The sequence below is a fragment of the Urocampus carinirostris genome, chromosome 17, assembly GCF_059441175.1.
Source record: "Urocampus carinirostris isolate Australia breed hairy pipefish chromosome 17, RoL_Ucar_1.0, whole genome shotgun sequence".
NCBI lineage: Eukaryota > Metazoa > Chordata > Actinopteri > Syngnathiformes > Syngnathidae > Urocampus > Urocampus carinirostris.
In genome coordinates this window covers 24,407,361-24,429,468 of record NC_142365.1, presented here as the reverse complement: position 1 = coordinate 24,429,468, position 22,108 = coordinate 24,407,361, and the positions used below count along the sequence as shown (strand labels likewise).

Here is a 22,108-nt window from a genome sequence, read left to right as displayed (position 1 = left end):
GGCTTCAGAAATCTTCAGCCAGGAGTGACAGATTCAAATGATGACTGATACATTGGTTAGTCAATGAACTTCCCACCATATGTTTATTCATATTTAAAATGTGTATTCAAATCTGAGCCAAAAATAAACTTGAGCAATGGAACTCAGGATCCATTTTTACACGCTATTATCATGCACTCTTGTGTACAATCAGTGAATTAGTTCTGGAAAGAGAAGTCAAACCTTTACAACTCTTTCACAATGTATAAAAAGTAAAATACACAGTTGCAGAGGTTTTAGAGCTGTAAACTGGTCGTCTCCAAATGGCCACTTTTGCAAATGCTTTGACAAACTCTTAGAAAAATGTGTAAAATACAATGTTTAGTTTTTTAGATTTTGATCACATTTGACCAGGGACCAAGTAAGACTTTTGTCTATTGTCCCAGCTGGTTTTAAGATACCCATGCTTTGAATGCATGTGATAGCAATGAAAAAATTCAGGTATGAATAAACAAATATTTCAGAGTTTTCCAACTTAGATTACCCAATGTTACAGTGATTATTTCATTTGGGGCAAAACAATAGAGTGTTACCTTTCAAAAGAGACGCAAACTTTCCAGATTCTCTAAACGGTTCAAGAACAGCATTCAATTTACTTTGGGTATGTCTTGAAAATTGACATTTTCGGAAAATTTTGCATGATTGTTAAGGGATTAAAACAAGGACTAACACGCTTAGAGACATTTGCTTCCCCAGGGCCATCTCCACCTTAAGCAAGCGTCCAAAACTGTGAAAATTTATATCTTGTGACTTATTTGTAAATTTATGTTGCACTATTTTTGTATTGCACCTTTATTATAATTTGGGCCAGTCTCTAAGCACTATGCTGTAAATATTCTGCCTATTTATTCCATCAGTTCTTTATCTTATATTTATCTTTAAAGTTTTTCTTACATGTTTACCCTGGAATGCCATTTCTAATCTCATTACATACAATGTTTCACCATGTTGATATCAATGACACCAAAGACTATTCTATTCTATTCTAACATGCAACCCTCAAATTGACGAGATTAGAAGGGCGGGCTCCTAAAAATAACCTACAAAGTACTACTGAATAGTTATGGGGCCACGATCTGTTGCGCTGCCTTCCCCCAGAGGACCACAATCAGGTTTGGAACTGGCCATAGGAGTGTCGGATCTCCACGGTTCTCCCTAATTATCTTAGGTCTTCTTATATGACTGTTTGGGCTCCATTCTTTGTTAGGTCATTGCAATTCCATTGTCATGTCAGGTTTGGTTTTTGTTCATGGTTCAGACACTTTTTCAGTTTTAAAACCTGGTTTGTTTTAGTTTGTTGTTCCTGTTTTTGGTTTATAAATATCATTCCTTGTTTAGCACATCTGCCTCCGGGTTCTACGCATTTGGGCCCACTTTTGACATCATGACAGAATGACCTGACCACCCAAGAACCCAGTGGGAAGCGTTCATCTCATTTGACCCTTTTTTTCCTGTTCCTCGGTGGCTTCTGGTCCCTGTCCTGGCGGAGAGAGGGTTGTTGTCCTGGCAGCGCGGTGTAGGTCGCCTGGCCGCATCTGTTCCCTGTTTCAGCAGGGAAAAACAAAGACCCTTGACTGGTTCTTGTTTCAACGGGGAAAGCTGAAGACCCTCGATTGGTCCTTGCTTCAGCGGGAAGGACGAAAACCTTTGACTGCCCAAGTCCTGGTGGCAAGAAGGTCACTGTCCTTGCGGTGTGAAGAGAAGACCTTGACTGCTTTTGGCCCTTTTTCAGCGTACCCTGTTCCAGCATAGGTCTTTTTGATTGATGCAACCTCCGTCTTTTTGTTTTTCTTCTTTATGTTCGGTTTAGCATCTGGCCCTTGAAGGGGAGGCGATCTCTTGATCTGGTGCACTACCTTTCCCCTTAGGGCGCCCCAATCAGGTTTGGAAGTGGGCACAGTTCTGTCAAATCGCCACACACCTGTCACTAATCATCCTAGCCCTTCTTATTGGACTCCATTTTTGTTTGGGTCATTACCGTTCTACACCACTTTCTTCCCATTTGCTGATACCGTACCGTGTCAGGTTTGTTTTTTGTTTATTTATGGTTTGGACACACTTTTAGTTTTAAGAGCTAGTTTGTTTTTGATTGTTGTTCCTTGTATTTGTTATAAATATCATCCCTGGTTAAGCACACCTGTCTCCAGCTTCTCCGCATTTGGGTCCAACTACATCATGACATGTGGAGGTGCTGTCTCAAGAATAGAGTAAAATGCCGCTGAATTTCTCCTTATGGATATATTCTCCCTACCTTATATACTAACATATAATCTGCATTCACAACTATAAAATCAATTACTGAACTTAAGGAGTCATCTTATATGAGTCTATAAGGTTGTGAGTTACCAGTGGGAATGGTAGCGCATGCATATGAGGCCATAGCTTATATGGGAACAGCAAACTAGCAGAAAATCATTGGGGCAAACGTGACCATAGAATTTACGGTAAAAGTGTGCCGACGGAACTTCTTCTAAAATGAACTGTTTACTGTAACTAATTACTGATTTTCAGTAACGCACCCAACACTGCTGACTGTGTCCAAATGATGTAAGAAGTCATTTGTCAGCTAGGTCAAGCGGCGTGATGCTGCACTTGAAGTTCTGTTGTGGCTGGGCTAGAAAAATAAAAATGTGGTTTGTAGCATTCAGATAAGACATCCCACTTTTATAATTAGAAGTTTGTTTTAATGGAAATGTGTTATCAGCTGCGTATTTGAGTTAGGTGTGATGGAGGAGTGAAACATCCAAAACAGGCTCGAAAGGGGCAGAGAAGGATCTCCAGAGCCTGATGAAAAGAATCAAGTTATGTTCGTTTTTTTATCCCTCCATTTATTCCTTTATTCTTCACTCCTTCTTCCTTCATTACTTGCTTACCTCCTCAATGGCCTTCTGCGTTACTTTCCAATTCTAATTCATTCCTTCGTTCTGTCGTTGGTCCGTTTCTTCGTTTGTTTTCTTGTTCGTCTGTTCCTTTATTTGTTTGTTCATTCGTTCGTTCGTTCCTTCCTTCCTTCCTTCCTTCCTTCCTTCCTTCCTTCCTTCCTTCCTTCCTTCCTTCCTTCCTTCCTTCCTTCCTTCCTTCATTCCTTCCTTCCTCCCCCCTTCTTTCGTTCCTGTCTTCCTTCCTTCCTTCCTTCCTTCTATACACCTTCCCATGCTCCCTCCCAACCATCCCTCTGTATGTGTGTTCTTTCTTTCCTCACACCCACCCTACCACCCTTGCTCTCTCGCCCCATCCCAGCTTCTCATCCTTCCTCGCTTCATTCCGTCCTTCCCTTTTCGCTCTCTCCTTTACACCCTGCCTCTGTCAGTGTGTTCCTTCCTTCCTTCCGTCCTTCCTTCCTTCCTTCCTTCCTTCCTTCCTTCCTTCCTTCCTTCTCCTTCCTTCCTTCCTTCCTTCCTTCCTTCCTTCCTTCCTTCCTTCCTTCCTTCCTTCCTTCCTTCCTTCCTTCCTTCCTTCTTTCCCTTTCAGTGTATTTTCCAAATGTTTCATTTTCTTACACTGTTTTCCATTTTGTTAATCTCTTACCCCGTTTTGGCTTTTGGAAACAATATAAATACAACAAGTCACGCCACACCACAGAGAAAATGTGAGGTGATTATATATCGTAGCTTTATTTGAATGACATACATTTACATATCAGTCCGACCCCTGACGGGAGCATCACAGTTCAGTTTTCGAATATTATCAGTTCGGACTTGCCTCGGATCAACCAGCGTGAAAATAAAAATAACCTCCCGATTTCTGCTCAAATGCCAGAAAGGGAGCAGAATTCTTTATATACAAGATTCTTGTATAACAAGAACGTGTGCATCTCAACACATCACCTCAATGATGATTTACATACACCTACGAGACAATTGATTAAAGATTGGTGCTAAATAGGCGAAATTTGGCAAATCCAGTCATGGCGGAGTCATGGATGCTACGCTATTGTTGGGGAGAAAAAAAATCCCTGAACATTAATGTGCAAAATGGTTCAACAAGTTCTTTATCTAACAAAAAACATTTGTGTGTAAAATATAAGAGATAGGGTAGTGAAATCAAAAAAATGTTTTTTTCAAGATAAACAAAAGAAGAACAAGCATATGTGGATAAACTAAGTATGGAAGGTTGGAACTGTACATATACATTTTGAACTGGCATAATTCGCAAATATATTTGTATGAACATTGTTTAAATGCTTTGCATTTCAACGTTCTAGCTGATATGTTTAGACACATTTGCAAATACATACAAACATATATGTGATTCAAATCCTAAAATAATAGAACACCTTTACAACCAAATCATGTCAAAGGGACATTGTGCATTATTTAAGGCCCCTTTTGTGGTTAAAAATACTTAATCCATAAAAAACCCCAAATGTTGATTTGCAGAATAGGCAAAAATTCACATGCTTTCTGTGGTTGGCAATCCAAAATGTTGGAAGAGCCATATTAGACCCCCCAAAAAACAATCAAAACACCCCTCAAAAAGTAGAGAGGTAAGGTTTAAGACCAGATCCCAGCCACAGCCCGACTGAGTAATTCGGGCAAAATTCCCCACGCGTCCTTCTGAGCCCTCACAAATAAAATATAAAATTTAGGGTTAGCCTTGTTTCCTTAAATCGAGTTAATTGGTCAGATTCAGGCTGGGTCGGGGTTTAATACCCGCCGGGATCGGGCTGGAATTTTTTTTTTACCTCTAACATATATTGTATACATCTTTATTTATTGAAAAACATTAAGACTGTTAGTGTCATGTTTGTCCTACAAAAAACATATAATTTTTCATTATCAAACATTTCTAAAAAAGCGCCAGAATGCCAGTACAGAGAGCCAAAGAGCCGCATGTGACTCCAGAGCTGCTTGTAGCCGACCTCTGCATTGTAATATAAACTTGTATTTAAAAAAATATATAGACCTTTGCATTTATTTTTCTTAACATGAGGCTCCCCAGGAGAGAGCTTCCAGGACTGTCTTCCAACTAAAAGTACCCACAAGAACCAAAATGCTTATGAAAAGCTGGGCAAAAAAAGAGAAAGAAATTGGTGCGGTTTGGTCATTTTGAGTCTCTGTAGTTTGTGTTCTTCCTTGTGCTTGTTAGCACTCATTTTCGGTTGCATTTCACAATACAGTGACATCTCGTAGTCAAATAATACACACTGTCCCTTTAACAAATGTTGGCAAACATGTTCGATTGTATATACCAGTACGAGAGGTTTTCCGCACAGTCTTCACTTCCATACAAAACTCAATAACGCCGTGTTTTGATTTACACTAACTAAACAATTCCCTTTGCAGATTATTCATCGTTACGGTAAACAAATAAATACATTGCATCCAAGCCATCACATTTCAATATATTACGATTGCTGCACATTTGATATATCGTATAATTTGATATAGTTCATAAAACATTTGCAAATACAAAAAAGTGTCAGGAAGATAAGAAGCTTAGTTCATTAAGAGGATGCAAGTATATACAATGCCTTGCAAAAGTTGCCGCCCAAGGACTTTTTGTCATATTGCCACATTTTAGGCTTCGAACTCAAAGCTAAAAAACTTGTTTTCTTAGAATCAACGACATGTGAGACACAATCTTGAAGTGGAACTAAATTATTTTAACATCATTTATTGTATTCACAATTTAAAAAACTGAAAAATATTGGCACCTTGTTCGCTCAGCTCAGCCAACTAATCTATGATGACTTCTGGATAATCCGATGTATACCTAAATGACTAATTGCTCAAAATGTAAACGGCTCTTAAGTATTGTGTGGGCAATAATATAAAAGTGGAGAGAGTATAAAACCACTGCAAACCGATCAATACCTGGCCTTTCTTCTAAACATTTGGCCCAAACAAGGAAAAAAGGCTAATCAGAGAAGCAACCAAGAGGTCAATGATCAAATTGGATGACTTGTATTCATGCATAGCTAAAGTGGGAAAATCTGTAAGACAACAATTAGTTGCACTCGGCATAATTTGACCTTCATGGAAGAGTGGCAAGAAGAAAGCCCTTTCTGCAAGAATACCATAAAAATGCATGTCTGGCGTTTGCAAGAAGCCACATGGGAGACACAAATAACATGCGGAACAAGGTTCTCTGGTGAGATTTGACCAAATTTGAACCTTTTGGGATGAATGTATAGAGTTACGTTTGGCGTTAAAGTAACACTGCACATCACTCTAAAAATACCATCCCTGCTGTCTAACTTGGTGGTGGCAGTATCATGTTCTGGAGTTGCTTTTCTTCAGCAGGGACGGGGAAGATAGTTAGAGTTAATGAGAAGATGGATGGAGCCAAGAACAGGGCAATTCTGGCAGAAAATGTATTGGAGTCTGCAAGAGACCTGAGAATGGGGCGCTGGTTCACCTTCCACATGAAAATTACTCGAAGCATAAAGGAAAATCAACAATGGAATGGTTTAAAACTAAATATGAAAGAGTGGCCAAGCCAAAGCCCAGACCTCAATCCTATACCTCATTTGCATAAAGATCTGAAAAATACTGTGCACAGACAAACACCATCAAACCTTAAAGAACTTGAGCTGTTTTGTAAGAAAGAATGACCAAATATTTCCGTATCAAAATATGCAAAACTTGAGACATACCCAAAAAAGACTTCTGGCCATGATCGCAGCAAAATGAGGTTGTATTAACTCAATAGGGGGCAATCATTTTGCAACACTTCTTCTGTTTTTTTTTCATTGGAAACACAAGAAGTTTCACTTGGGGATTGTCTCACATGATGTTGATTCTTAGAAAATATTTTGATTTTTTTTTTAATCTCTTTGTTTGAAGGGGGTCAATACTTTTGCAAGGCACTGTAAATGCATCAGATCGGACACATTCACATTCAGCGCGCTCCACAGAGAGAAGCTAAAGCTAATTGTCCGGCGCCGTGAACACACTTTTCATGGCCTGCATCATTTCAGCGCTACGAGGATTCTCGCGAAAATGGCGCTTTTGTTCCTCCACCAAACTGGACTCATCCGTTTCCACAGCGAGCCTTTAAAAATGGGCTTTCCTGCATGTCCTTTTTAAAAATATGTGGCCTTCAAGTTTTTGGAAAAAGTTGGTATTTGCTGCCATATGTAGATTAAATCATGTATTTTTTTCATTTTCTGCCTTGAAATATGGAGAATCAATGCATAAATACCTACAAGGATATGGGATATAAATTACATAGTACCTAAATATATGACATAAATGCATTGTGTAATTTATTGTGTGTCTATAAATACATAGACAATGACATAAATACAATTTACCCATTTATTTATGCATTTTGTTATTTATTTATTCTGCTTTTTATTTTGTCATGTATTTCTTTGTATATTTTGTCATTTATTTATTGTGTTATTTTTTTTGTAATGTATTTTGTTGTGTATTTTGTCATGTATTCATGCACTTTGGAGTATTTTATCGTTTCTTTTGTCTCGTATTGATTTTATTACTTATTTTGTTGTGTGTTTTGTCATTTATTTATTTCATGATTCATTTTGGTCGTGTATTCATGTACTTTGGTGTATTTTATTATTGATTTTGTTTTGTATTTATTTTATTACTTGTTTTGTCATGTATTTCTTTGTATATTTTGTCATTTATTTATTTTGTTATTTGTTTTGTAATGTATTTTGTTGTGTATTTCGTCATTTATTCATTACATGATTCATTTTGTCATGTATTCATGTTCTTTGTAGTATTTTATTGTTTATTTTGTCTCGTATTGATTTTATTACTTATTTTGTTGTGTATTTTGTCATTTATTCATTTTATGATTCATTTTGTCATGTATTCATGTACTTTAATGTATTTTATCATTTATTTTGTCTTGTATTTATTTCAGTATTCATTTTATCGTGCATTATGTCATGTATTCTGACTTGTATTTGATCATGTATTCATGTAACTTAGTGTATTTCATCATTGATTTTGTCTCGTATTTATTTCATTACTTATTTTGTTGTGTATTTTATCATGTATTTATTTCATTATTCATTTTATCATGCATTATGTCATGTATTCTGACTTTTGTATGTATTTTCGTGTATTTTATCATTTATTTTGTCCGGCATTTATTTGACCAATTATTTTGTCATGTATTTATTCCATTATTCATTTTTTTCTGTATTTTTGTTGTGTATTGTCACGACCAAATGTTATTCAAACGAGGAGGCGGTCCGGCTGCCTGAGCTTTTCCCCTATTGGTGAATCAGTGATGAACCAATTGACTATTGGTCACAAGCCCCGCCAGTTTGACCCACCCCTTTGAGTACCATTTTGTTGTGACAAAATATACAAAAAAAGATAACAAAATACACCCTAGCCTAATACATAAACAACAAAACACATTCTGAAATACATGACGAAATACCGAATTAAATAAGTTAAAAAATATATGACAAAAAACATATTGTATGAGTAAATTGCATTGCCTTAAGTCATATTTTTATTTCTTATGTGATTTATTCATGGTTCATTTTTCCTATTCGTAGGTATTTATCTAGTTCTACTATTATTTCTGCATAGGCAGGATCGCTCCTCGATAATGGACAGCTATAGAGCTCAAAACATGTATTTTAACAGGTCTGACATATCTTGAGTCGATACGCGCTAGTTTTGGGGTTTCTAATCCTATCTTCTCTGGTGGAACATTTCCTTTTCCTGTCTGGGATCTCCATTTCCTTCAGCACTGCAGCCCATGTCAAAGGTTCTTTTCTGGATGAGATAACGCGAATAAAGACAAGTTGTGTTATTTTAGCCAGTGTGGACTGGACTCAACTCTTGCCTTTTGAAAGGACCACTGTGCGTTTTTTTTTTGTCCTTAAATCCGAAACCGAACATCAGGGACAAAGAAAGCCGGCTCACTGATAAGGCAGTGTGGATGAAAAACAAAAGCTTCCATTAAAAAAAAAAAAAGTATTGCATCCTGATCTACATTAAAACAACCCTTTATACATCTCCAAGTCACAATAGTATGTGTTTTGGGGTGAAAACCATATATACAATACATATCATAAATTATAAAATATAATCCAGTGTTACTTTTTTGATGTTTTTGTTTGTAAAACCCAGATTGAAACAATCCCAGGCAACCATTTTTAGCACAGACCTCGCATTAAAAATATAAAAAATAGAATTAAAATAAAGATTGTGAAAAATATTGAGCAGAAGCAAATGCCGATCTGGAAGAGGCTTGAGGCAAACGTTGAAGGACCAAAAATGCCAAAAATAAAAATCAAATCAAGCGAAACAAAAGGCCTAGGTATGAGATCAAAAATCAAATACATTAATATTATAAATGAGCATAAAAACACCAAATAAGATATATGATTGCATAAATCCATTAAAATAAACAAAAATCCATTAAAAACAAAAAAAAGTGGAAATAAATGCAAAATAAATATTAGAATTATCTCTCTCTCTCTCTCTCTCCCACTCTCTCTCTCTCTCTAATATATATATATATATATATATATATATATATATATATATATATATATATATATATATATATATGCAAATTTGAAATTTGTATTTTTCTTTTTGTTTTTATCACTTTTATTTTCTTCCTATGTGTAATTTTGGCATTTTTGGTCTTCTATGGGATAAAAACCTTGTTTGCTTTGTAGCCAGGAGCCGCTTTAAGGGAACACTTTTTGGTTCTCGGATGAAGACTGCGGTAAACACGTCCCAAATGACTCGGACGGACGAGCGCTTGCAGTTTTTTTATGTTTTTTCTACTGCAGTTTCCCGAGAGTTGTCTGCTTTGGTCTGTGGACGGGATGGCGTGGACGTTCCTGTTCGAATGTAAACAGTGTGAAGTCTGAAGCAGGGGTCTCAAACTCAATTGACATAGGGGGCGCCGGAGATAGGGTCTGGTTGAGGTTGGGCCAAATCAGGTAAAAAGAAAATAATAGACATCGTCAAAAACACATTATTTGAACAATAAGAAAAAAATACATAAACTATCGTTAAAAGAGGCCTTTTTTAAAAAATGGAGAAAAACGATGAAAGGGATTCTTATTAGAACAAAGTGCAACAAAAAATTTTGGTTTGTCTTTCTCCAAATTTCAATTATTTGAGAGCTTTTTATCCAATACTTCATATTTGTATCTTATTTTATTTCCACCTTTTCTTTGCTTTTAACAATAATTGTCTGTATGTAGGGAAACATATTGTAATTACTCGAATTAAGTTTTTCAATTGTGGTCCCGTTTTGTACAAAACAACGTTTTCTTCTTTGAATTGTTGTTAATTTGTTTTAGCTTAGCTTAGAATGTATCTGTATAGTTAGCAAGCTAACAGGACTTTTTTGTAATTTGTTTGTAGATTTATGGCAACCTTATCGTCAGAATAAACCGCAACAAAAGAAAAAAATAGCGTATTCAGAAAGTCATTGCTAACTGTTTAGCTGGCGAAAAAGGGGTTACTTTTAAATAAGGACTGTACAGTAACAATTTATAAATAGATAAATTAAAATCAGTGGTGAACAAAGATGCCGTAATGTTCATTTATGTTTTATGAAATCAATCATTTTAATTAAAATGTATTTTTTTATGCAACCCTAGCTCTTACTGTGGTTTTATATTGATGCGCCTTATAGTCCAGTCGCCTTGTGTATGAAAAATATATCTCAAAATACTTTTTTTAGGGATGCGCCTTTCAGTGCAAAAAATATGTAAGATTTTTAAAGGAATATTATTTTTTACCACCAGGGGGCGCTTAATACACTTTAAAGCGGGGGCCTCAACTGTCATCCCACAGGGTGCAATTTTGGCCCCCTGGCCGCAAGTTTGAGACCCCTGGTCTGAAGGAATGTGATGAGGCAATGGCACTTGGTGCAAACGGGCAGACGAGGGCGCCGTTCAGTAGTATGGCACCAGGAGGTCAGAAAGGACGGTAGGCGAAGGGTAGGCGGCGCTGTGCACCTTGGCACCAGGTTGGCACCAGCTTGGCACCAGCTTGCCATCTCAAGGAGGTGCAAGGCGCTCCCTCCATCTCGGGACGGCGAGGACACGAGGGACAAAATCCGTCTCCACTCGTCGCGAGTTAGCCACCTGAAGAGAGACATTATGGGATTAGTGTGAGTCCTCAGCTCCAAAGCTCCCATAACATTTGTAGCAACAAGGGTGGGCAAACTACGGCCCGGGGGCTACATGTGTTTTTATTCGGCCCACCAAACAAAAACGTAAACAAAAAAAAAACTTGGATGAAATTGTAATTAAAAACAGGTTTTTACTAAATAAATGGCCGCTATTGGTGTGTGAGTGTGTGTGTGAATGGGTAAGTGTGAAGCACATTTTAAAGCGCTTTGGGAGGTCTTCAGTGCTGTATAAATGCAGACCATTTACTAAATAAATGTCTGCCACTCTAGTCCCCGATGTCCACAACATTTAAATAGCTGGTTCCATTTTTCTTTAGAATGGGTGGAACTAGAACGCCTCCTTTGTCATTACACAAAGTTGCCCCATGTAGTGCTCCTATACACCTAGAATTTAAAGTAACATCGAATTTAAAAGTAATGACATTACCAATATGCTAAAAAATATATCTGAATTTACACAACAAAAGACAGGATGCAATAAAAAACCCAAAAGGCAGGTATTTCAATTATCTATTTATTTTATGCATCTAAAGGCACCGTGTGTCCTATTTGGCCGCTATATGTCGATGTATTGTGTTGTGCAACAAAAAATGAGTGCTAAAAAAATAAAAACTACGGAAACTATACGTTACAAAAACCCACCATTTTTTCTCTATTTTTCCCCCCAGCTTTTCACAAATATTTTTCTGGGTACCCATCGCAGCAAAATGGCAGACAATAATGTCAGCTTCCTCCAGTTGAGGCTTATGTTATGTCAAATAAATGCAAACTTCTCGATATTACAAGCTTTTTTTTCAAATGCACATTTATTATTGATTATTTTTCCCAGTCTTTTACCGTAAGGATTTTTATTTTTTTTAGTACCCGTAGCAGCAAGATGGCAGACAATAATGTCAGATTCCTCTATGTGAATCGCACGTTATGTCAAAAAATACATATTTCTCACATGCATTTGTTAAAATTTCAAATACCGTAAATTTCGTACTACAGCGTATTCTTTTTTTTCGTGGTGGCATGAAGAAGACGGCGAGCAGCTTTTTTCAACAACGCATGCCCTCTAAATACAAAACACCGCAGTGACGTCTGGAAACGTTTACGACGCCCTTCCAGAGTAATTAGTTCACGATTATGCCAACATTATTCATATACAGTAATCCCTTGCTGTATCAGAGTTTATTTGCATAGTTTCACTGCTTCACAGATCTTCAGGGTTTATTGTGTTCTGCATTCTGATTGGCCAAACAGTCGCCCCGCCCCTTTTCTGCCTTTTTCTGCCTATGCGTCAGTCATGTTGCGGTCTGAGTACCACAGATACGTAAACCTACGTTAGCTACGTATGTGCAAATTTTTTTCAACTGCAACTTACTCTAAAAGCCATCATGTCAACAAAACACACTGGACCAACAAAATCACCCAAAGGCAGAGAAAGATGCTTTCTATCGCCAACAAAGTTATACTTCTCGAACCCGCTAAAATTGCTCTGGAACCACATGCGTCTCTTTCCCACTCTCTAGTGACACATTTTTAAAAAATGTTTGATAATGGAAAAACAAAGTTTCTGTTAAAGGGCAAACATGACACATTCTTTACACTTTTCAATTAATATAAAGAGATACAGTATCTGTTTCCATCGGTATAAGTCTTATATACGGCTTATATAAGCCTTTTGTTTTGTGCCTCCAGACATATTTTGTTGTTGTTTTTTTATGGTCCAATAGTGTATGGCTCTTAACATTTTGGGTTGTTGACTGGTAAGTAATACCGTTTACCATAACGTCCACATGATGGCGACAACGTATTATATAGAGTCAAGTAGATTGTGTCCTTAATCGATACAGTCAGGAGATAAAGCGCCAAAGTTATTATTTTTTTATCATTAAGAACAGTAATTTTATTTGTCTAACAAATCCCCCTGTAAAATGTGTTCCTTCTTTGGTTTCAGTTTATAATGGGTTATTTATTAAATAAATGAATGAATAAAGGTTTTCACTTCACGGGTTTAGAGTAACGCAGGACCTTTTTGGATGGCAACCCCTGCGAAAAATGAGGGATTGTTGTATAGGAAAAAATGAGCGTTGAAGGATAGTTATGTATTAATACTTCTTATTTAGGTTGGTATGTTTTTTTTGTAATTGATCAATAGATGGCACTAAATAGCACGCACTTTCCCTTTACGCCAAAAAATATCCTCCATTTGCCTATCATTCAAATCTCGGTGAATACACAGGAGATACATTATTGGAGATAATACAACAGTCTTTTCAAGGTGCCATTGCAACGATGAGAAAGGAGGTGGCATGGCCTGCTGTTTATTCTTGTCTGTTATTGTCGACCCGTGTACTCGCTACCACAACCTACATCTGTCGCTAAAACGCCATTAGCGCCCGGGAGCTTGGCGCAACGCCATCCTAGATTCTACCCACCAGGAATCAAGGGCATTTGTTCAGTTTGTCTCTTGCCCTTGTAGATTTGTTTTACCAAATTCAGTTACCAGTTACCAAGTTGCCATTTTTTCTGGACTGTAAAGCGCACTCCAAAAAAAAACAAATTAGCAAATTATTTTAAACAATTATTGATCAGTTGATATTTAGGGATCAAACCCAAATAGCAACAGTAAGAGCGCCACCAGGCCATTAGGGACACAGATGACGTAAGAAAAGGCAATAGGTCTTATCACATAATTTTCTAGTCATGGTCGCAGATACAAGTGTTAGAGATGTGAGAAAACAGAATGTCATTAAAAATTGGCATACAATTCTTTCACTTTTTCATAGCTCAACTAAGCGTTGTATGTGATAAATGTTTGTTGAACATACCAGGCCATGCATTTATAACTTTCAAGGCGGCATTACTTCCCACAATGGTTTTCCCTTCATTCAGCTCAGAATCTTGTGTGCTTCGTAAAGACCTTGCGAGTTGGCTATAGATTTACTGTACTACAGTGGTACCCAACCTTTTCTGTACCACTAACCGGTTTAATGTCTGGTAATATTCTCCCGGGCCAATCCAATAATAACATCAATTAAGTGGTACTGTGATTAAAATAGTTTAATGATGATGACATAAAAGTGAATGTGTGAATAAATGTGTTCTGTATCCCTTGTAAACTAGTGGATAGGATCTAGCTCCCTTCTCGTCGCGATCTGGGTTCAATTACCATTGCAACCAGTTTTTTGGGGGGAATATTTTTGGGGGGTTTGCCTTAAAGAAGCGCGTCTGTGACTTTGATTTTAAATAAAACAACATTTCCTCAATGATCACTGGTTGAATACTGGTAGTCAACAAATACAGCTACAGTGGCTGCTTTGAGGGTGGTTCCTGGCTTTGGCGATATCCAGTGGACAGCTTTATAACTGCAAGTAATTGTTTGACGAGATGCAGCTCGTTTTTTTTCTTGTGCTTCTCTCAGCATTGGCCACATTAAGTGATGTAGAAGGCCAGATTTGGCAAGCAGGCCATGTGCTCCAAAGCAACCAATAATTAGTCTTAGACTAAAAACAAATTAAGTTATCACCCTCATCCAATAGTTTGACCATTTACTTTATGAGCCAGTGTGTTCCAACAATTTTTAAACCAAGGCACACTTCCCAGAGATAACGTTTAAAAATAAATTTTCAGAACCTGTTTCATGCTTGTCTAAATTGACAGTGTAAAGCTTTTCTCATTATTTTGACAGTAGGTGTTATGTAGGTTATTCTTTTGGATTTTACTACGCACCGGATTATAAGGCGCTACAATGGGAACGTCGACAAAACAGTCAGATAGTTCAGTCAAACTTATTACCCCCTTAACATTCCGAAAGCTTGCAAAGACGCAAATACGTGTGACGCATGGTCAGCTTTTGAAAAAAATAAAGGTTTTTAGGTGCGCCTTATAGTGCGGAAAATACGGTATATACTATTATTACACCATCCCCTGATCTAAAACCTACATGAGGGCAAGGAAAAACTCAAACCTGAGGTAATTTAGCATACACCATGTTCCAAATTTGACCATTAAAGCCCCAGTGTGTAATATTTGATCACTAGATGGTACCTTATTTTCTAATGCAAACGTAAACTAGTACCTCAGCAAGATAAACATGGCAGTGACTTCTAGGTATGGATTACATTATGTAAAAGAAATACAACTTTTTCAACCTATGATTTTTTTTAGATAAAAAATTAGCATCAGTGTGATAGTTCATTTATTTTTGCAGAATATTCAAATCAATGTTGTTTTCTTTATGGAATGAAAAAATGTTTGTACCACTTGGGGGCACTAAATATCACAGACTGTCCCTTTATAGCAGCAAGATTACTTTTAAAAATATAATTTGACAGTACAAGATGTCTCATCTCATCTCATCAGCTGCACCGCTTATCCTCTGTAGAGTCGCGGGGGTGCTGGAGCCCATCCCAGCAATCATCGGGCAGTGTGCAGGGGACACCCTGAACTGGTTGCCAGCTAATCGCAGGGCACACAGAGACAGACAACTCGCTCGCTCATTTACACCTAGGGACAATTTTGGACCGGCCAATCCACCTGAAATGCATGTCTTTGGAATGTGGGAGGAAACCGGAGTGCCCGGAGGAAACCCACGCAAGCACGGGGAGAACATACAAACTCCGCACAGTAAGTCCGGTAGCTGGATTTGAACCCACACAGGAGGTTCCCGAGACCTTAGAACTGTGCCGCACACGCGCTAACCACTGCGCCGCCGTGCAGCCCAGTACAAGATGTATTTGGAAAAAAAAGTGCAGTACTTTTCTCTTTTAAAATTATGCTTGAACCTGTAAATAGGGGTTGTTCTTGATGAAGGTTTCTACTTTGCAGGTTTTGACTATATTGGAACACAAACCCTGCGAAAAACTAGAATTAATGTATTGATCGGCATGTACATACTTTCTAGGTTTTATATATTTTTTAATCTTGAGTTTCCAGAAAAAAATCTCAAAATGAGCAAAAATGGTCTGCCAGTGGGTAAATATTTATTTATTTTACTACGTTTTCACTTTTCTCTGGTTTTATTTATTAAGTAAAATAATAATAATTTACGTAAAATAAGAAAATAATAACTAAAATCTGCAAAATTATGTGCAAGATTTTTACAGTATTTGATTTATCTTAAACAGTCTTAAATAATATTAATAATAATAATAATTTTCTTGTATTGTCATTCTGTGTAACAATGTACACAGAACGAAATGTCGATTGCACCTGACCCGTTGTAGCGAGCCGATGCAGCCGCAGCCAACAGAGGGCGCCGCCGACCACTTTTTAAGTCTTAGGAATGACTCGGCCGGGGCGCGAACCACCGACCTCCCAGTCTCAAAGCGGGCGCCTTACCATCTACAGAATCATCAAACCCAGAAATGTTATGAAATATATTTCCCTGTACTAATTCATGGGCGGATCATCAGTGTTCAAATATAGAAAAAAATATTGTGATCTGCTGCCACCTACTGATGTGGATGAATGTCACAGTTACTTGGCTGATCACTGGAAGAAAGAAATACACCTCAAATTCCGGACTATAAGCCGCTTCTTTTTTCCCAAATGTTCAGCCCTGCGGCTTATTCAGTGAAGCGGCCAATTTATGTAGTTTTTCTAACGGCCACCAGCGGCGCTGAAGTATGAAAAGTAAAATTAAGACCAGTAAATATGTGCACCAAGCAAGACTGCATCCTCTAAGTTTAAGCATACATAGGCTGTTAAGTTAAGATACGTTCCGATAATGAAGAAGACACCTTTAATAGCTATAGTTATGAGAAGTAGTTGAGGACGATCCTACATGATTTTCACAATTACGGGATGCTTTTATGTAACAGGCACGTTTGATACATTGCGAGCGTGATCCTACTAGCGTCTTGGTACCTTTCAAAGGCACGGTTTGGGATGAAAGTTGTATTATTATTATTAAAGCTTTGAAAACTCTCTCGGTGTACCGTCTTTCTTCGTAAATATGTGTAACCATGTATAATATGTATTTGCAACTGTATATTTTTGTAATGTATTTATTTTAGAGATTTATTCTGTTATGTGTTCTACGGACGGATCAAAAGGAGGGGCGGAGCAAACGCGGGCTGATGGGAATTGGGGTAAAGCTGAGTTACCGGTAGATCTGTCTGTTGTCGCAACGGACAATAGTGGATATATATTTTTCCCACCCTTAACTTTGGAAATATACACTTTGTTTGCTTGGATTACTATAAACAAGTCTGCATCATACCTTAATTACGGGTATCATTTTCCTTATATGATGCCAACTGTGGTTCCAGAATTCTGTACCATCTATGTTGTTACAATCATGGAATTTACAGCCTGGTCTGAGTTAATCTTGCGATGGTGTCGCAAGAATTAATGTGGGCGCACGCGGCTTATACATGGGTGCGGCTTGTGTAAGTATAAAAGTGGCAAATCACCTTAAAAGTGGTGGGTGCGGCTAATAATCAGGTGCGCTCTATAGTCCAGAATTTACGGTACTCATCTCATCTCATTAGCCGTACCGCTTATCCTCATTAGGGTCGCGGGGGGGCTGGAGCCCATCCCAGCCATCTCCGGGCAGTGGGCAGGGGACACCCTGAACTGGTTGCCAGTCAATCGCAGGGCACACAGGGACAGACAACTCATTCGCTCATTCACACCTAGGGACAATTTGGACCGGCCAATTCACCTGAAATGCATGTTTTTGGAATTTACGGTACTTAGGAATACAAATACAAAGATAAAATTGGATGATTTCCTGCGGCACACTAGACAAGGTCTCACGGCACGAAAAACAATGTTTAACCAAACCTACGAAACCGGTAGGTAAAAACTCTGAAACCGCAACCATGGCTATTTGCATAAACTTTGTGTGCTTACATTGTTTTACATCAGTTCCAGAGCGTAATCATAGATAACTCTGCAAAAGAATTTTTGGAAAGCCGTACCATTTTTGAAACTTTTGGTTGAACACGATAACCTTTGAAAATTGCCAAAAGACGTATTTCATCGTAATCAGTGAGTCAAGCACTGATGCTTGTTATGCCGGCGACTACATTTGCTCCTTATTGTTCCACCGTGCAGACCTTTTTGTCCCCCTCCTCTTCTGGTTAATATTTAGAGCGCTTGGGCAACATGTGTGTACATCTGATAAAAAAAAGTCCAGGAACTTGAGGAGGCTCAAACATTGCTCCTGATAAGATGTTGAGTAGCGGGTCAAAGAACCACGCCAAGAATGTTAAACCGCCTCTATGCACAATGCTACTGTAAGCAATAAGTCAGTGGATTATAAATGGAAACGGCCTCACGCCAAAGAACATTTGCTCCTTTATGCCATCCTATTTCTTAAAGAATGATCAAATTACCGTAAATTCTGAACCACAGAGCACAGTTGAATGAAAGACGCATGCGCAAATATAAAGGTATTCCCACATTCTTAAACATGCTTTGTGGAATAGAGCACCGCGCCATTTTCCTTAGTGGCACCACAAAAAAAAATAAAGGTAAAATAACCTACACTGTAAAAGCCGCAGTGTTTAGAATATAGCATAAAAATTAGCAGCTTGTTGTCTGGAATTTACGGTACTCATTTGGGTAGTGACAGATAAAAAAAAATAATAATTACCTGATCACACCTTTACCGAAGCGGAGGGCCGGGATAGTTGGCTCAACCTAAAGAGAGAAGCAGAAATACAAATTTAGATATCACAATTTTTTGGGGTGTTCATGGCTGTGAAGTACTGGTACTATTTTTTTTAAATCGAGGAAAAGAGTTATATTTTTATCAACCAATAAAGTTGGGATTCTTTGGGCAAGTCTATTTGTTAGGGCCAGGTGACACTGGGAGGTTTTTGTATTGATTAGATCCAAGTGAATACTGGTTAGTATCGATCGATACTGATCCGATACCAATACCTTTTCTGTGTAAATGTTGGAACTTTTAACTAATTGACTACAATGCAAACTTAACCAGTATCAAAAAATGCTTTTGCTACAACAGTTTCAGAACAAAAAAACATAGACCGGCAGTGTAACTACATAGATTGATGAACACTATCAACAACACGTTTAAAATACCTTTTTTGAAAAAAGGTTTAAACACAATTGGATCAAATATGAAACTATGAAACGTATCATCTTAAAACCAACTAAAACAATTATTTTGTGATAGTTACAATGGAAAGACGGTATGAATCCCAGGACAATAGTAGCATAGCATAGTATAGTATAGTATAGTATAATATAGTATAGTATAGTATAGTATAGTATAGTATAGTATAGTATAGTATAGTATAGTATAGTATATCCAATCCAACTTCTCACTCAGTATTAATAATTTGTTTGGGTGGATCTGCTCACGATTCTGTCAAAGATGCATTCATGAGTCAAACCAAGGCGACCTTCGTAAAATCAGCCAATTTATTGGCCCTCTGTGAAAATCCATTGCAAAAAATGACTCATATGTCCTACTTAGCCAGAAAGATGACATCTGTTTTCTTGCCAAAGGGGTTTGTGTTGTAAAGCGCATTTGAAGCATGACGTTTGAAATGGATGCAGATTTAGTGTTTTGGTTAGCTCATCCAAAAGTGATATTTATCAAAATACTTTGACAACTACACATTTGCAAATTGCATATAAATAGTTTAAACATGACACTAAAGTAGCATAACATAGCATCATAAGGTGTGGTGTGCTGGGAGCACGGCAGCAGACAGAAAACCTTACAGATTGTATCAACACAGCCCAGAAAATCATTGGCTTCTCTCTGCCCAGTCTGGAGGACATTATTATGTTGATATTAAAAAAGTTTTTTTTTTTTACGTTGGAATCATAATGAACCTGAGAAATTATGCACAAGGGGTAGTGTGAGGAATGTGAGATGATTTCCTATTATAGAAGGCCTATATTATTATATTATGTCTGGTGAGCCACAGTCAGATTGACAAATAAATTAACGTACATTATATTCACCATCTGATTGTCAGAGCATGAAAGCAATACATAAAGTGTAGCATAGAAAAAATAAAAAAATAATTGCTGGATGGCCTGACTTGCTGTAAGCATGCTAATACTTGTGTTAATTTTTCTGTTTGGGGCTAATATCTTTAGTTTCACTATCACTCTCTGCCATGAAGCAAGAAATGTACATGCCTCACACTGCATTTGAACACTATAGTAGATATAACCATTGGTTTCAATGTTATATTTCCATGTTGACAAGTGAGGCACAGGAACACTTGCCTCCGCTGACTGCATGTCACTGTTCAATACTGACAAATTTGGAGTCTGTCGACACAAGAAAATGATGTCGCATCGTCAACTACGGGTGGGCGTATCAATCCAAATTTTGACATTGTCGATGCTAAGCAAGTACTTGGATCGGATCGATACTTCGACCCTTGACAAATTTCCTCTGAGGGTCCCTTCCATATGTAGATAGCGCAGTCCCCTCTCTCATTCAGCGAACTTGACCTTTGTCTAAGTTTATGTCTTTTTGTATGACTGACAGGCACGCTTTTAGCAACTTTGCCTACCTGGCCTGTTGCTGAATCTTGCCTGCCAGGCAGAAAAAAGGGCCGAATCAAGCTACCTTTATCAGAAGCCTCATATGACAGAGGTTCAGCATTGTGTGGGCTTTTAACAGAAATGGAAAATGCCAGGTGTCATTTGCGTGGTAAAGTGGTCCATTGGAGTGGCAAACTTACATAAACACGTGAAAACAATTTACCCTGAAGAGAGCAACAAGCTGCAACCAAAAATCCAAACATGAACAAAAACCTGTACATCTGATTTCATTATGGTAAAAACTTGTGGACTCCCATAGCAATCGACTTAGCTTCTGCAACCTTAGCTATGTTATGCATAAAACTGTGGACCCCTTGCACCCTGAATAGATGTGCCGAGACAGCAAACGCTAGCACGGCAGACACAACCGAACTGCTTGCACCTCAGGCAGTGTAAACCTAGATCGAGTCAGTGCATTCAATTGGGGGGCACGCGATAAGCCCGAGCTATTAATGGACACAGCGTAGCCAAAAAAAGATGTTAGCCTAGAAAAAAAAATTGCTCCTCGATGCTAGAAATAGCCGCGCTCCAGTGAGTATACTCATTGGGCTCCACTGCTTTTATAAATAGCAACCGACTGCAAACGCAAAGAAGGGGAAACGATGCTCTGGAAAGTCATTCAGAATTTATACATCAGAGGCTTTATAGCGTGAACGTAATCTATAAATATCTGCCGCACAACAACCCCCCGTCGAACATGTTGTCGCTGTTCTCGGTTGCGTAAGAAACACTGCGACTGAAGTTTGTCTTCAGAGGACTTATGCAAATCTGGCAAAGGAGCAACCACCCGTGTGCAGTAGACCACGTGTGGTATGCTAGAGTAGGCTAGCATAAAAATGTGGCGCTGCCCTTTGAGCAAGAGCTCATTTTTCATGTGCTTTTTTATGAAACACAAATATTAGTTGTATTCTCGTATATTTCTTCTGGATAGAGTATATATTTTTATCTCGGTAGGACTTGAAACAAGTAACGCCTTCTTGGGGTCATTGGTTCTGCATTTGTTGTTTTTTTTTCCAGGAACAAAAGCCCACACAAACCACATCACTGCAAATTTATGGCAGCCGTAGAACGGCACGTTTCAGAGGCCACGGTGAAATTATACATTTAACAACACACAAAGGACATATTAACTATTGGAATGGTTGCCTGACAGGGGTATTTTCAAAGTAGCGTACATGACTCTCTGTCTACAAATGCTTCCCAAACATTCCCCAGTGGTGTTACTTTTCAAGCTCTTACAATTGCTAATAGTTTTTTTTCCACCCTACCTTAAGTGATAGCAAATGTATCGCCTTTCTACATGTTTCAGCGTGGGAACAACAAAACAATGGGCAAAGAGAGAACAAAGTAAACTGAATGGGGACAGAATGTCATCCTGTTGAAGGGTGTCTCTAATTTCAATGGAAGTCGTTTCAGAGGAGTATGTCAATGTAATAAAAAG

General features: G+C 38.0%; 1 protein-coding gene across 1 annotated transcript in view; it reads right to left on the bottom strand.

Moving 5' to 3' along the window:
* Positions 1-9,585: 9,585 nt before the first annotated feature.
* The window catches only part of spns2 (SPNS lysolipid transporter 2, sphingosine-1-phosphate), a 97,373-nt gene continuing 84,850 nt past the window's right edge, over positions 9,586-22,108 (bottom strand). The window contains exons 12-13 of the mRNA XM_088320975.1: positions 18,728-18,774; positions 9,586-11,089 (exon numbers count right to left, since the gene is read on the bottom strand). Coding sequence (XP_088177101.1) covers positions 18,732-18,774 — 43 coding nt within the window. The 3' untranslated portion in view covers positions 9,586-11,089; positions 18,728-18,731. The remainder of the gene's footprint in view (positions 11,090-18,727; positions 18,775-22,108) is intronic.